General features: G+C 51.5%; 1 protein-coding gene across 3 annotated transcripts in view; it reads right to left on the bottom strand.

The window, feature by feature from the left end:
* SGSM1 (small G protein signaling modulator 1) overlaps positions 1 to 16,498 on the bottom strand; it is a 33,399-nt gene that overhangs the window by 15,906 nt on the left and 995 nt on the right. For all 3 annotated transcript variants that reach the window (XM_058036679.1, XM_058036681.1, XM_058036680.1), the window contains exons 3-9: positions 7,873 to 7,948; positions 3,504 to 3,666; positions 2,589 to 2,741; positions 2,060 to 2,127; positions 1,776 to 1,921; positions 1,238 to 1,369; positions 631 to 755 (exon numbers count right to left, since the gene is read on the bottom strand). In XM_058036679.1, the coding sequence (XP_057892662.1) occupies positions 631 to 755; positions 1,238 to 1,369; positions 1,776 to 1,921; positions 2,060 to 2,127; positions 2,589 to 2,741; positions 3,504 to 3,666; positions 7,873 to 7,948 (863 nt within the window). The remainder of the gene's footprint in view (positions 1 to 630; positions 756 to 1,237; positions 1,370 to 1,775; positions 1,922 to 2,059; positions 2,128 to 2,588; positions 2,742 to 3,503; positions 3,667 to 7,872; positions 7,949 to 16,498) is intronic.

Below are 16,498 nucleotides of genomic sequence, written 5' to 3'. Positions count from 1 at the left end.
GAAGGACGGGAAGGTGTGCAGGAGTGACTCCCTGTGCAGTCATACTCACTGTGCCATCTGCCTCCTCTCCTCCTTGGTCACGTCTTGACACTGGGAATTTTTAGAGCTTAGGCTGATGCCCAAGGCAAGAACTCAGAAAAGGAGTGTAAAGATGGAAACAGATTTTAGGGGAGGGTACCAGGCTCAACTGGACGGCCCAGGGGCCAAGAAGAAAGGGGAGATGAGAAGTACACAAGTAAACAAAAAACTACAACTGAAAATGAATGAAACTGAGACGAAGTTCTGCTGAAGAAGATCTCCACTCTAGTTTAGGACACTACATCAGTGTCCTAAACGCTCCCACTTTCCTGGAGCCAGGAGAAACCTGGCAGCCCAGTGTGATGGGAGGGAGGGAAAGCACTCCCCTCAAAAGAATCCCCCAGGGCAACAAACAAAACCACTGTGTGTGTTTTGGAACAAGCCCCACTCCCTCTCTGAGCACTTCCCAGCACTCCTCACTCCACCTCCTGCCACCCTCTCCCTGCCTCCTTCCATTACAGGCTCAAGTGTTTCTCTGGGAAAGCAGTGATGGGTTCTGCATCCCAGATGCAAACTCTGACCCAGGGGAACACTTCCCCCCACCCCAGTCACCTCTTCTCATAGTCCAGGTCCCCCACGGAGCCATTCATCAGCTGGTTGGGGGTCCACTTCAGTGCCATGATGTCAGCAGTCTGGTGAAGGGACAGGTACCCTGGGATTGCCTCCATGTCATCTCTCTGGGAGGAGAAACACAGTGGCACGCTGAGCTGGAAGCAGCACAAAGCCCTGGAGCCCAGCTGTGGCCCCTCACACAGCCCTGCCCACCCCGTCACTAACAGGGAGGAACCCACTGTGTCCCTGGAAAACCTCCTAGCACAGACTCCAGGACACCTCAAGGACATGGAAAAGGGCTGAGAGCAACTGCCCAGCAAGGAAAACCTAATAGCTCCACCTAAAAGCAGTTTGCACTTCATTTATTTGACTACAAGAAGCAGGAGGGGACAGGAGAAAGAGTTTGGTGGCAAGGAATGGGCAAGGAGAGGAGCCTGTGTTTCCCCCCAGGCTGGAGCAAAGCTCTTCCACCACCAAAACCTCCACAAACACAGCCCATTCACTGCTTTCCCAGATGGAAAATGTGCTTTTCTGCATCCAAGAGCAGTTTGGGACAGAACAAGGTGCTGATGGGCAGAGCAGTGTTCCCAAGCCCAGCAGGACTCACCGGCTGCACCAGGACGTTGTTCTTGCCGTACAGGAGCGTGGCTCGGGAGTTCTGGTGCAGGGACTCCACGTAGTCCCTGGCAGACAGGGATGGCCTGTCATCCATGCTGCCACTGGAATGCCTTTTCTGAATCTGCAAGAGACACACTCACAAATGTGAGGTGAGCACAGACACCCTCTGGCTTCCCAAAAGCTTCTTTTGAACCTCACTCCCTCCTCACTTATGAGAGTCACTACTAGAAATCTTTCCCCCAAGGTCCTCTAAGGGGATTCCTGACTCTGTCCAAGCTCAGAGAAGCCCCAGGAGTGAATTTTGCTTGCAATGCACAGAGCAGATTCAGCTTTCTGTTCATACATGATGATCCCAGGGACACAGACCCTGGCAGGCAGTGCCAGGAGAGGCTGGCACACCTGTGCTCTCCACAGGCCACATCCCCAGCACCTCTGCCTCAAAGACTTTGGCTCCACAGGCCTTTCCAAGCAAAGAGAGCCCAGATGTGTGGATGTGTGAGGAGCAGAGAGGTTTTTCCCCCACTCACACAGAGCGCCGGGCGCTTGGTGGGCGAGTCCTGGCGGCAGTGGGAGCTGTGGATCCTGTGCCTCTGGACCAGCTCATCTGCAGAAGGATCTGTCCAGAAGTGGTCAGCCGTCTTCATCTTGGTGTATTCCAGTGCACAGGGCCCCACTGTGGAGAGGAACACCCCAAACATAAGGGAACCATCCTTGAACCCACAGCTGCGGTCACCTCCCGCATCTGCAGATCGCAGATTTGGGAGCACGGGCTTGGAAAGCAAGGAGGGAAAGCAAGTAAAGCAAGTGTTACCCAACAAAGATGCCAGAATTGGCCCATCCACAGGATCCATCAGGAGAGCTTCCTTCTCGTAGTACTTACTAGAAGAGATAAAGGACAGCAGAATGCTGGAGCACTGCAAAGTTATAGACAGTGGTTTAAATCCTCATCATGTCCTTCTCTTTCTGTATCACCCCTTGATGGGGAGAGGGCAAGAAGCCCTAAACAGGCTGAGAAATTCCTGGGGAGCAGCAACCCTCCTGCAGCACATTGCAAGCATCACCATCTCCTAACTAACCTGTCCCTGAGCATGCAGATCCCAGAAGACAAGGACAACGCAGCCCTGACAACAATTCAGACATTGATACAGACAATCCTGTCTGTATTTTAGGGAGTGCACAGGGGTTATCAGCAGCAGGGCATCCATCAGAGTCCCACTGGGTGACACACCTGGCCTGTGCCACGCAGGGAATTCCCTGTCCCATGTGGATACAGGTGTTCCTCAGCCAGCAACACCCCCAGTGCCACGGGCAGGACAGGGGTGGGCAGTGCCAGTGCTCACCTGCTGTTCTCCACCAGGTAGTGCACGATTTTATCCAGGACCTTTTCGAAGAGGGCTGTGCGGATCCAGAGGTGCCGGATGGCCTGAGGAGACAGGTTGGGCAGCTTGGGCACCTTGCGCACGTTCTCCGGGACCCCCTGGGCCTGGTTCCTCCTTTAGGCACAAGACAACAGACAACAACACCACAGGCTCACCCCTGAACTCTGAGGGAGCACTCCTGCCATCAGGGGTTTGGGGGTGTTGGCTGTGTTGGCTGGGGAATTGCCTGGGACAGAGATCTGGAGGTGCTTCCTGTCCCAATCCCATCCCCTGCTCCAGAGGGGCCACACCTGCATTTGAAACCACATCACCAAATCAGTTCCCCACTGTAAAGACAAGCCCAGAACTCTGCTCTCCCTCAGCACAGCCCACACGCATTTCCACGGCTGAGCTCACAGGCAGAGCAGCTCATCTTAGGACAGCTTAAAATTCCTGCCCGCAGGTAACTGCTCCATCCATCTCCCTGCTAATTGTCCAAGGATGAGTAATCCTCTCCCAAACAGCAGCTGAATTACTGCAGCTTTGAGTCCCTGCACACTGAGAAAGGCCAAACGTGGTTCCAGCTTGGTGAACTGGTCCATAAACTCTGACAGCTTGGTGAACTGGTCCATGAACTCTGACAGCTCAGGAGCATCATGCTCAGCTCTCCCTGAAGCACCAGAGCAGAGGCAGAGAGACTTAAAACTTGTCCATCCCTGCTTAAACCACAACCCAGTCTCCTAAAACACCAACCAGTTTGGTCAAGACATAAAAAACCCAGGGGAGAAGACTGAAGGAGCAATTCCTCCTGTCGAGGCTCAAGCTGGACCCAAACCACACCTCCCACCCCAAAACCCGAGTGAGCAGGGAGGACTGGCAGCCACGCTGGTGCCTTACGCGTTCTCAATGAGCTGCTCCAGGTCCTGCACCTTCCTGCAGAGCTCCTCTGCCAGGGGGAAGCTCTTGCCCACCTTCATGAAGAGCGCTGCGATCTTGTTGCTGCGCAGGAAGCCGGCCGCCCTCCGCTTCAGCCCGAACAGCACACAGCATTCCACAGCGGCTGCAGAGAGCACAGGCCTCAGGATCAGGGTATTCCCAGCTGGAAGGAGCCACAGGGCTCACCCAGTCCAGCTCTTTGAGGGATTGGCCCATCAATGGAACACACACAGTTATAGCACCACGCAATCTTGGCTTTGGCAGCACCATGCTCTACCCAACTGAGCCAACCTCAGGGTCACTGGAGCACCTTCCCTATGGAGTCAGGCTGAGAGAGCACAGGCCTCAGGATCAGGATATTCCCAGCTGGAAAGAGCCACAGGGGTCACCCAATCCAGCTCTTTGAGGGACTGGCCCATCAATGGAGCACACAGAGTTACAGCAATCTTGGCTTTAGTAGCGCTGTGCTCCACCCAACTCAGCCAACCTCGGGGTCACTGGAGCACCTTCCCTATGAGTCAGGCTGAGAGAGCACAGGCCTCAGGATCAGATTATTCCCAGCTGGAGAGAGCCAGTCCAGCTCTTTGAGGGATTGGCCCATCAATGGAACACAGAGTTATAGCACAATGCAGTCTTGGCTTTAGTAGCGCTGTGCTCCACCCAACCGAGCCAACCTGGGGATCACTGGAGCACCTTCCCTATGGAGTCAGGCTGAGAGAGCACAGGGGCTCAGGATCAGGATATTCCCACTTGGAAGGAGCCACAGGGGTCACTCAGTCCAGCTCTCTGAGGGGTTGGCTCATCAATGGAACACACACAGTTATAGCACCACAGAATCTTGGCTTTGGTACCACCATGCTCTACCCAACTGGGCCAATCTGGGGATCACTGGAGCACCTTCCCTATGGAGTCAGGCTGAGAGAGGTGGGGCTGTTCAGCCTGGGGAAGAGAAGGTTGTGTGGAGACCTCACAGCACCCCCAGGATCTGAGGGGATTACAAGGAATCCAGAAAGGGACTGTTCATCAGGAGTGCTCCTACTAGACCAGGTTGCTCTAAGTCCTATCCAACCTGTCCTTGAACACTTCCATGGATGGAAGCTCCTAAAACTCCTCAGACAGTAAATCTGAAGGCAGAGACATCCTCACCTTGGCTTCAGGAAATTGTAATCCTACCCCACATGGGAATTAACAACAAGCACTACAGCTCCTCCAGGCAGGAGGGCAAACAGGCTGACACTCTTCTTTTTGTGTTTTTTTTTGTTTTTTTGGGGGTTTTTTTGGTTTTTTTTTTTTTTGTGGTTTCTTGTGGATTGTGGAGAAACCAGCATCTCCCTGATGTTTTCCCTTCAGCCCAGTCTGAGGGATGGGCCCAGCTGGAACAGGAGGTTTCACTCCCTGTGCTGGGATGGTGCAAGTCAGGAGGAGAAAGCTCAGGAGCAAGGACAGGCACCCTGAAGGTTTCTAAAGCAGCACAAGAAATGGGGCAACTTTCCCCAAAAAACCTCAATGTTCATACAAACATTTTTCTGAAAAGCTGAAAGGAACAAAGACCCAGGGGATAAACCACAGGCAGCACCAGCAGCTCTGCCTTTGGGGGACATGGGGACTCATTAAGCCCCTGTGGAAGGCTGTGCCCGACTCCATGTCCTGAACTGTGCCCAGAGGCTCTCACCAAACCCCAGTGAGTGCCCAGACAGCCCCAGACTCCTTCCCTGCCCTGCCAGGATCCCAGGAATGAGCCATGACTCCACAGAAAGGCACACACAGCACAGGCTCAGCCAACAGCTCGCTCCCCAAGCCCCCTGGGATGGCTCAGGATGGATGTCTGGTGCCAAGCACAGGCTGATTAAACAGGCTGATCAAAGCCCTGGAAAATCCCACAGACCCACATCCTCAGGCCCTTGATCTGGGTGTGACAAGGACAAGTTCTGCTCCCTCCTCCCCGGGAAGCCAGCGCTGCTGAGCTGAGCCTGGATGGATGCTGCTTCCCCTCCTGCCTGGAGAGGCACAATTCCCTGCAGCTCAACAACTCCATGGAGACCTGGAAAAAGGCATTCCTGCAGCCCATCTCAGCAGCTCCCAGGCTGGGAGAGGCTCATTATCCTGCCCTGATCCATGCCTGAGCTCAGTGCCCAGCAGCAGCAGCATCCAAGGGAGGATGAGGCACAGCCTGTGCTGGCAGAACAACAGATTTGGGCCAGCCCAGCCCTGCTGACCCCCAGCAACCACTGCATGGACATCTGGCTTTGAAACCAGGCCCTGCACAAGCCCTCCCAAAGCCCAGAGGGCTTCAGCTGCCCCAGGGTTATGTGCAGCCACAAATAAAATAAATCTCAAAATGCTCCATGGCTTTGCCAGAAAATCCAACACCTCCCTCATTTGTCCTATGCTCCATGGCTGAAATACACGTGACAAACAGCCCCACCTGCCTGGGACTGCACCTAGAGATGCCCATTTGAGTGCACAGCTCAGGTTGGTGCTGAAAGCTCAGGTATCCATGGGGGATGAGCAGCCAGGGCTGCTCCTTCTGCACTCCCAAAAAGGGAACTCCCAGTGCCACCAGTTCCATTCCAAATTCCCAGCAGACAAATGGGAGCACTGTGCTCAGGTCACAGGCAGCACATCCCAGCTCCTACCAGGGAGAAATCCCAGCTCCTGCCAGGCCCCTGGCACAGAGCACCAAGACAGAGCTGTCAGCAGCATCTGTTCCCAGCGCCAGATCTGAACCCTGGCAAAGCACCTCTCCTGCTGGCAAACTGCAGGGAAATGTGCAGCTTCCACAGGAAAAACCCTCCCCGTGCTCCACTAAATCCAGGGGTGATGGCAGGACTTTTAAATAGGATGAGCTTTGGAGCTCAGTTTTGCCACCACTGCAAAGAGATTCTCTTCACTCCTCAGGATATAACTTTCAGGATATCCAGGATATAATCTGTGGTGCATCAGCTACGCCCAGCTAAGGGGCAGCTCTCACTGAAAATATTCCTGAGCTGCCCAGAGCTGTGACATGATCCAAACCCCTGGGGCTGAGCAGCCCTGGCTGACGTGGGCACCAAACCCTGGGCTCCCCATCAGCCTCCCAGGGCAGCCTGGGTGTGACAGATGCCAGCTCCTGTTTGTGTGCTCCAAACCCCCCCTGCCAGCTGCTGCCCTTCCCTGGCTCCATCGCTGGGCTTTGTGCTGCACTGAGGGCTCTGCTGGGAAGGGAAGAGAAGGGAAGGCAGCTCTCTCTCCAGGGAAAAGGGCAGCTCCAGGCGTGCAGCATGCTCTGCTTGGCAGGGAGACAGGTTATTTATGAGCTCACCCAGCTCCTGGAGAGCCACAGCACTGGGGAAGGTGGAGGATGATGGAGATGCTCCATTGCAGCAGGAGGGGGGCACCAGGAAGCAGGGAAATGCAGCAGCATCTTAGGAGGGCAGAAGGGAGCAAGGAGCCCTTGGTGCCTGGACGCCTCAGCTCCCTGTCTATAAATAATGGCAGCTTGAGGAGCCCCGTGCTGCACAGAAAAGCAGGGAATGAGTCACACCTGGAGGTCTGCTCTGATCTTTCAAAGCCACACAGGGGCTGGGAACAGGATCCTGGGTGCCTTTGGTGTGAGGGCCCAGCAGGAAAGGAGGAAGCCCAGCCTCCTTTTTGTCACAGACATCTTTTATGAAAAATCCTTTCCTTAGGATTTTTCCTCCTGAGAAGCTGAGAGGCCTCAGGAACAGAATGCAATCATTGATTATCTGCTGCTGGGGAATGCAACAGGTGGATCTTTGATTATTCATGTTGATTGTTTCTAATTAATGGCCAATCACAGCCCAGCTGGCTCAGACAGAGAGACCAAGCTACAAACCTTTGTTATCATTCCTTCTTATTCTACCCTTAGCTAACCTGCTGAGGAAATCCTTTCTTCTATTTTTTTAGTATAGTTTTAATGTAATATATATCATAAAATAATAAATCAAGCCTTCTGAAACATGGAGTCAAATCCTCATCTCTTCCCTCAACCTGAGATCCCTGTGATCACTGTCACACCTTTCCATAAACTCCTGTTCCATAACAGCAAAGAAAAGACTTGGACTTGACAGACTTTCAGCTAGATCAATTCTCCAGGGAATTTAAAAATAAAATATTGTTTCTAGTCCTTCCTCACTGCCAGCACCCCTCCCTCTTTTCACACACCCCTGTATATTTTGAGCACAAAGAACTCAGGGATTGTGACCTCTGCCAGAACAATCCATCCCTCTGGCACTCCCCATTCCCCCAGCCCAAGGTCCTGGAGCTGGGGTGGGCTCCCAGGAGAGGCACAGCACCAAAACCCCAGTGCAGGCCAGCACAGGAGACTCACCACAGAAGGAGATGATGTGGCTGCTGTCCTCATGCACAAACTTCCTCGTCACAGCCTCCTCCATGATCTGCTTCACCTGCAGGACAGAGGCAGTCAGGGAAAACACGGAATTTCAGCCTGCAGTGGGGTGGGTGCACAGGAGCCCCCTCTGCTCCCAGGTTATCCCAATGGCACAGGAGAGCTCATGCAGGATTGATGCAGCTCTGTCTGCTGAGCATCACCACCTCTTCAAAAAGGTATTAAAAAAAAGGGGTTTTTCATTTCTGAGAAAGTTCACAGAAATCGTTGTAGGAAAACGACGAGCTGAGGATTAACTGAGGGAACCGAGCATCACTTAGATAAAAATCACCTAATAAAGCTACCCAAATCTCATATTTAAGGTTTTCACAGCATTGCTCTGTTCTCTTATTCTGTTTGACAAATTCCCCGTGACACAGCTGTCCCAAATCACTGCAGCCCTCCATCAATGCCTAACTCAGTGATCACCTGGCACCAGCTGTGCCCAGGAACCCCATCTGCAGGGCGGTGCCAGCAGCTGTGCCCTCCCTGCCTCACAGCTGGCACTCAGCTGACCCAGGGCAAGCTGTCCCTCAGTGCTCACCAGGGCCACCATCAGGGGACAAAAACAAGAAGGACCCCACAGGAAATTGCTGCAGGGAGCAGACAGGAGGCCAGACCCAGCAGCAAAGGTCTGGCAGCAGGGTGGTGACCTCCATCCCCAGCTGCCACCCTCCCTCACCCTGCTGCAGGCAGCCAAAGCCCAGCTCAATCTCTGCTCCTTAAAAACATTCACTTCCCAGCCACTTTTCCCTTCAAACACAGCTGCCAGCACGCCTGGATCTCATCTCCCACTGCCTCTGCAACATCTTGGTTTTGGAAAACACAGGGGGAAGTGTTGCCAGCACAGAGCTGAGGGTGTGAAGGGAGCTCTGCTGAGCAAGGCGCTCTCCCTGAGGGCACAGGGAAACGCAGCGGGTCAAGGCTTGGCCAAGCAAACCTTGGCAGCAATGAGAGGCCTTTAATGGCATCATTTGGGGAATTAAACTCCCCTGCAAGGTATAATCAAGGGCAGTTATGCACGGCTGACAGCTCCATAAAGGAAATCCTGAGCATGGATTAAGAGCAGAGCCAAGAGCTGCTCTGTCAGAGCCACCAGGTGAGATCCCAGCCCTGCTCAGTGACTAACAGAGCCCTGAGGCTTCCCTGGATGCCAGATGAGCTGGTACTGAGTCAGGAAGCCACAGCAGGGAATGTCACTGAGATGTGCAACTGGGGACTGGAGGTGCCTCAGAGCACTGGAGAATTCCTCATGGTCCAGCTCCTGCACCTTCCACACCTTCCACACCCCAGCCCTGTGCTCAGAGCAGCGATTCCACCTGCAGGAACACCCCAGGGACCAGGATAAAGCTCCATCCTCCACCTCAGTGCTCTATTGTGTCCTAAAACTGTTCCTGGTCAGGGCTCCTTCTGGTGCTCCTTCATTCCTCACCTCCCATTTTCGGTTTTCTCCTGTTCCTTCATTCTTCATCTCCCATCTCCAGTTTTCCCCTGATGCTCCTTCGTTCCTCACCTCCTATCTTCAGTTTTCTCTTTGTGCTCCTTCATTCTCTACCTCCCATCTCCAGTTTTCTCCTGGTGCTCCTTCATTCCTTATCTCCCATCTCCAGTTTTCTCCTGGTGCTCCTTCATTCCTTATCTCCCATCTCCAGGTTTCTCCTGGTTCTCCTTCACTTCTCATCTCCCACCTTCAGTCTTCTCCTTGTGCTCCTCCACTCCTCATCTCCCTCTGCAGTTTTCTCTTGGTGCTCCTCCATTCCTCATCTCCCATCTTCAGTTTCCCCTTGTCCCAGTGCCCCACCTGGCCACCAGGGAAGGAGCAGCTGCGTCCTCATTGAAGGTTCCTTGCTCCAGCACCATTTAATTCTACATTTCAGCAACAAAAACAGGGACAGAGGAATCCCCAGCAAGAGGAGAGGAGCCTCTGCCTCCCCACACATCCCCTGGCCTGGGCTGCAGGATGGAGCAGGGATGGGGAACAGCACACACAACCTCCAAGTGTCCACCACGTGCTGCCCCTTTCCCTCCACCTGGAATTCCCACCACAGATATCCTGGCATCCTGCTCAGGTGCATCTTTGATTGGTCTCATGTGGTTATTTGTAATTAATGGCCAATCACAGCCTGGCTGTCTCAGGCTCTCTGAGAGTCACAAGATTTTATTATTATTCCTTTCCTATTCTATTCTTAGCTAGCCTTCTATTAATATAATATAATATAATATAATATAATATAATATAATATAATATAATATAATATAATATAATATAATATAATATAATATAATATAATATAATATAATATAATATAATATAATATAATATAATATAATATAATATAATATACCATATCATATCGCCAATTTATTATATATAATATATATCATAAATTATTATATATATATATATAAAATAAATCATAATATATATAATAAAATAATAAACCAGCCTTCTGAAACAGAAGCCAGATCCTCATCTCTTCCCTCTTCCTGAGACCCCTGCAAACACCACAGGGACCCTCAGGGATTCCCTGAAATTTGGCTGAGCCTCCCTTGTCCAGATGGCTCCTGACCCTCACCCAGGCAGGCTGAGCTTGCTCTGTGTGAGTTAATATCTCACACAGATATTAAATGTACACTCATGGCAGCACTGGTGGTACCAGGATTTTACCCCTATACCTCCACAAAATACATCTGAAAATCAATTTGCAGAGTTATGTCTTTACCAGCTTCTGATTCAATCAGGAAATCTTGGAATATAAGGAGTATATTCAAATATTTGGTTGAAATTTCAGTGCATTGACACTGTGCCTGCAGGGCAGTGACCATCTGTCTGTCCAGGGCCTGGGGACCATGCAGGACAGCAGGACACAGCTCTGAGTGGGCATTTCAGTGCCAACACTGCACAGACCACCTGCACGCTCGAGGCACAAACAAAACACCTTCCAAGGGACACAGTTTAGTGGAAAATTACTCATTAAAGGTAAAAAAAAAAAAAAAAAAAATCACTGAGGTTGGAACACTAAAAATAAACGAAGTCTAAAGGATTGGAAGTGGAAAGAGCAACAAGGGCACTCACCTGGTGTGTAACAAACACAAACACCAGCACAGACAGACAGACAGACAAGGCATTGTAACACAAAACAAGGGATATCTTGGAATCCTGGAATGGTTTGGGTGGGAAAGAACCTAAAGTTCATCCCTGCAGTGCAGGGACAGCTTCCACTAATCCAGGATGCTCCAAGCCCCATCCAAGCTGGCCAGGGAACACAACCAACACTTCCAGGGAATGGAGCCAAGAGATCCCAACCTCCTCTACCTACCAAGAAAGTTTTCCAACAAAACCATCCTAAATTTGCCCAAACAGACACAGCTGGCATCTCTAGGGCAGCTCAGGGGCAGAGAAGCCCAAAACTCCTGACAGATCTGCTGTGCTGCTGCCTGCAGACCCCAAAGGAGTCTCCCAGAGCCAGATGGGATCTGCCATGGGATTTGTGACACCCCTTGGCTCCCTTGAACAGCCTCTGAATGTGCTGCTTTTATGCATTTTAATGCTAATTCTCTCAGACTGCAGCCAGAACAATCCCAACAGATGAAGCTGCCCACTCTGGATCCTCACGCCAGCCCAGAGAAATGAGATGTTTGCTCTTCTTTTATTAGAAAGGAAATTAAAACGGCAACTAATCATTTAGCTGGAGGTAAACTCGAGAGGAATATCATCAAGTATTCCACAACAGCACAAACAGCCCCCCCTGGAAAGGGAAATCAAACCCTCACCTGTCCAATAACCCCCGGGAGGGATGAAGGATGAAGGATGAAGCTCAGACCTCTCTGCTGCAAAATTCCCAGGGATATTCATCATCCAAAGCCCAGCTTTGCTGTCACCCAGCCCTGCTGTCATTTACACTGCTGGAACAAGCCAAATATTATCACAGGCACCACTGAGGTGCAGGGACCTGGAGCACACTGAGAACTGCAGGTTTGATTAGCCCAAGGCAATGTTGACTCTCAGCTGTTGTACCTGGTCAGGTTTCTCCCTGCAGAACCCGTACCCTGGATCATTTGCAGCCCATTTTCCTGCCTCTTGCACAGCCTATTCAAGCATTTCTGTGGATGCACAGCACCTCCTGTGTATTTGGCCATGCTCAGAACTCTGTGAAATTGTTTACAGCCAGCCAGATGCAAACAGAGCCCCCAGGGAAATCCTTTTTTACCAGTCCTGTTCCAGGGTCAAGCTTGCTCACGTTGCCACAGGCTGAGGGCAGCTGTGGGGATTCTCCTGGCCACCAGATCCAGGAATGGGCCTGGCTGCCATAACCAGCACCAAAAAATGCCTGGATGAGCAAAAAATGGGGCACAGCAGCTCCAAACTGGAGCCAAAGCAGTGGGAGAGCATCCCATCCCATCCCATCCCATCCCATCCCATCCCATCCCAAACCCAAAGGATTTACAGCTAAAAATGGAGATGGAGATGATTGAGATGAGAGGATGGAGAGGATGATGGAGAGGATAATGGAGAGGATGATGGAGAGGATGATGGAGAGGATGATGGAGAGGATGATGGAGAGGATGATGGAGAGGTTTCCTGCTCCCTCTGAACATCCACCTCTACACAGGCTGTCAGATCAGGTGCTGCAGGTTTTTTCTGGTTTTCCTGCCTTACCACCTTCCTGATCCCTCCAGCATCAAACACCCTGATGATCCCAAAGCAGGTTCCAGGCACTGTTCAGCACCACCCTCAGCCACTTCTCCAACAGTTTGGTGGCTGATCACTATAAAAAAAATCCAAATTAATCGTGCTGGGATCAGTTAAAACCCACACAGCTGCAGGGCACAGGCAGCATTTACACCCAAAATCCAAATTAATCATGCTGGGATCAGTTAAAACACCCTCAGATGCAGGGCACAGGCAGAATTTACACCCAAAATCCAAATTAATCATGCTGGGATCAGTTAAAACACCCTCAGATGCAGGTCACAGGCAGAATTTACACCCAAAATCCAAATTAATTGTGCTGGGATCAGTTAAAACCCCCCCAGCTGCAGGTCACAGGCAGAATTTACACCCAAAATCCAAATTAATTGTGCTGGGATCAGTTAAAACCCCCCCAGCTGCAGGTCACAGGCAGAATTCACACCCAGATTAATTCTGGTGGCCCCTGGCACGAGGGGACAGCACGGGGACAGCTCTGGTGGCACCAGGCACTTGCCTTGAGAGCCATTTGGCAGCTCCCTGTCCCTGCTGCCTCAGCAACATCGATCACCCTGCAGCCCACTGAGACCTCTGGCTTTTCTGAAAAGTCTTATTTCATTATTTATGACCACTTGCTGAATAAAAGATGGCACCTCCCTGCAGCTGAGGGATGCTCCACGTGGCACACAGGAGGGAATTCCAGGCCAGCCCCTCCCTGTGCTCACAGCTGGGCACTGGGGTGATGCTCCCGAGGGGGATAAGGGAGGGGAAAAACTCAGAATATTCCCGCAGTTTTCTGGAAAATTAATTTAAAATGCGTTAACGGAAGGATCCGTAATGCAACATTGCACAGGGGGTGATCCCAGCCACGTGTGTTTGCTCAGAGTGCTTTGCAGCAGACTTTCATCAACTTTTTTGGCCAAAAAAAAAAAAAAATCCCCTGTTTGCAACACTGATTTCAGCAGCCTGGGAATCACGTTCGAGCTGGTGCTATTCCTGTTGTGCTTGTCAAAGGCACATTTCCACGCCATCTGTGGGCACCGCTCGCTGAAAATGCTCAATGCAGACATTTAAGGAAGCATCTGAGGCAAACTTTAGTCATTTCTGTGTTTCCAGCCCCAAGGCTGGGCTCTGCTCTCGCCACATCCCAGATTCCCTGTTTTTCCAAGGCACCGACGGCACCCTGAGGAGTCCTTTGGGTTCACTGGAACGTGGCAAAGGATGGTGCTGAAACCAAGGGCAGCTTCCAGCTCCCAAAGTGCCCCGAATCCGTGCAAATCCAGGTATTTCCATGGCAACAGCCAGGATGCAGGCAGGGAATTTTGGCAGAGGGTGCCCTGGCCCTGCAAAGGTGTGAGGAAGCGGGAAAAGCACCACAAAACCTGCTCTGCTCAAGGCAGGGGTTCCTGGAGCACGAGAGCTCTTGTGCACAGCCCTGCTTTCATCTCTGAGAGGAGAGGAAATGGTCCCCAGTGATCAGGGCTGCTCTTCAGAGCAGATCGATGCAGGCAATCGAGAAATGCTGCATTAAGGGCCCTCTCTGTTCTCTCCTGGCACAGAAACATCTGAAAAAGGCTGCCCCGGGTGCTTGAGAGACATCAGAGGGTCCCCTCTGCCAACAGCAGCTTTCATCACCAACCTGAAACTCATCATCCTCATCCTTATCTTGCCTGAACACTTTTGACAGCTACACAAAGGCCTTTTCCCTTTTTATATATATTTTTTTTAAATAAACTGGCCTTGAGAACCTTGAGAACACTTAAAGCTCTCAACATTAATATTTCAAACCTCAGTAACATTAAATTAATTTACAATTTTCTACCCATCCAGAATGAAATAGCTGGCACTGATGCCTGCAATCTGATATTTTGGAATAGCAGGCACACATTAAAAAAAAAGAAAAAAAAAAAAAAAAAACCAAACCCAAGCTGCAAAAACACTGCTCTTACCAGTCATTTGTGTTATTTAGCCACAAACCAGGCAGCAGGGCTGCAAAGCAGGGAAAGCTCCTGTGAAAGGGTGGGAGGAAGAGACTGACTGCTGTTCCCATGACACACGATGAAGGAATTAGTCAACAGCTACACACTGACAACCATCCCAGCTACTGAAAAATAAACAATTTATCTGGCAGAAGACAAGCAGGCTGTGGTGGTCAACCCCAATATTTGAAACAATTCTAAGAGCAGGCAGCAAAAATATTCAATGCAGGTTCAACAGTTGCTGATGAGCAAAGACTCGGAGCTGCTTCCTGAGCGGCAAGTTAAACATAAACTAAGTTTGTTTTTTTTTTTTTGCAGAAGAAGGACCAAGATGACTGTTTGCTTTCACACGCAGCACCCAGCTCTTCTCTCAGCTCACATTCCAGGGACACGTGTGCAGGTGGATTGCACAGGTAGCAGCTGCTTCCCCTGCTCTGGAAACAGAGCTCAGGGCTCTCCTCAAAACAAAACTTGTAAAAGAAGGGGGAGAGGTTACAAAGGGAATATTTCTAGTTGAAAATCCACATACCCCTCCAAACCTGGGTATTTCTGGGTTGGTAAAAAAGCCTCATTCCACCTGATAAAAGCCCTGAAAAATCAGAGAGTGCTGGTCATGCTGCTCACCCTGCATAACAGCACAGAGGGTGCCTCACAGACTCCATCCTTGCCTTGCAGCCTGCTGACAAACAGTCAATCCTGCAGCTCCCAGGCTTGTTTTGATTTATTGTGGCCATATGGGCTTGGGGGGGAGGAAGACGATGGTGACAGAGAACACAGCTCATCTCAACCTGCACATGCACTGCAGCACAGGGCTGCTCCAGAGCCCAGTCCCTAACCATGGCAACAGCCAAATACTGAGGGCTGCTCGGTGCCCTGGCTGATTCCAGTTTATTGTTTGTGTCCCTGCTCAGATCAGAGCTTCCTCCCAGTGTTTGTGCTCTCGGCTGTGGCCCTGGGGTGACACAGACGTGGCACAGCTCCTCAAGGACTGTCCCTGCTCCCAGCTGGGCTCACCTGCGCTGAGGGAGGAAAAGCAGGTGTGGCCTTGTGAAATGAGAATAATACAGCTTTGAGATAGGTTAAAATTCTGGGAGTAGGGGGAAAAAAACCCCAAATTTCTGCACCTGCCCCTTTCTACTGCTCCTTGGAGTCTGCACAAGCTCCTGACTTAACCTGAGGTCAGCCTAGAAAAGGAAAACCAAAAGCATGAGCAGAGAGCAACAGGCACAGGGATGCCCCACCTGCTCCTGGTTTCAGGGGTGGTGCTGAATAATTAACCCCGTAACCTACAGGATCATGTTTTCCCCAGGTTTTTAATTCCCACAGTGGGAATTTCCCTCCGTGGAACTCCCCAGCCTGTGTGGCTGTGCACCCACAGCCCCTGCCCAAGCCCAGCACTTCCAGCAGGCAAATCCCAAGGGAATTTGGGATCCCCACCACCTGGTGCCTGCAGGGAACCCCACACCAGCATCCTGAGCAATGGGGTCACCAGGAAAAACCCTCTGCTCCCTGTCAGCACCAAGGGGCTGCTGCAGAGGGACCCGAGAGTGACAAACCCAGCCCACAGCACCGTGGTGGCTCCTCGCAGGGCAGGAGGGCTCTCCCCAGGCTGCGCCCACATTCACCAAACCCCAATCATCTCCCCCAAAACCAGCAGCAGGGCGGGAACCAAGCCCAGCTCCACTTTCCCCAGCCCTGGGAGGCAGCAAAGCCAGCACTGAAGGCCAGCACAGGAGATGCTCTGGGGGAACCAGGAGCAGCCCTGGCTCCCACCCTGCAGCAGCAGAGCTGTCTCTGCACTCAGGAGCCGCCACAGACAGCAATAATGAGATGGCAGCTCCATCCACAACGCTAAATAAATGTCATACCCTTTTCCCTGGCTTAATAGCCGTTGCTGGGG

This window comes from Melospiza georgiana, chromosome 18, assembly GCF_028018845.1.
Source record: "Melospiza georgiana isolate bMelGeo1 chromosome 18, bMelGeo1.pri, whole genome shotgun sequence".
Classification (NCBI taxonomy): Eukaryota; Metazoa; Chordata; class Aves; order Passeriformes; family Passerellidae; genus Melospiza; species Melospiza georgiana.
The sequence above is the reverse complement of the archived record's forward strand: the minus strand, read 5'-3'. Positions and strand labels throughout refer to the sequence as shown.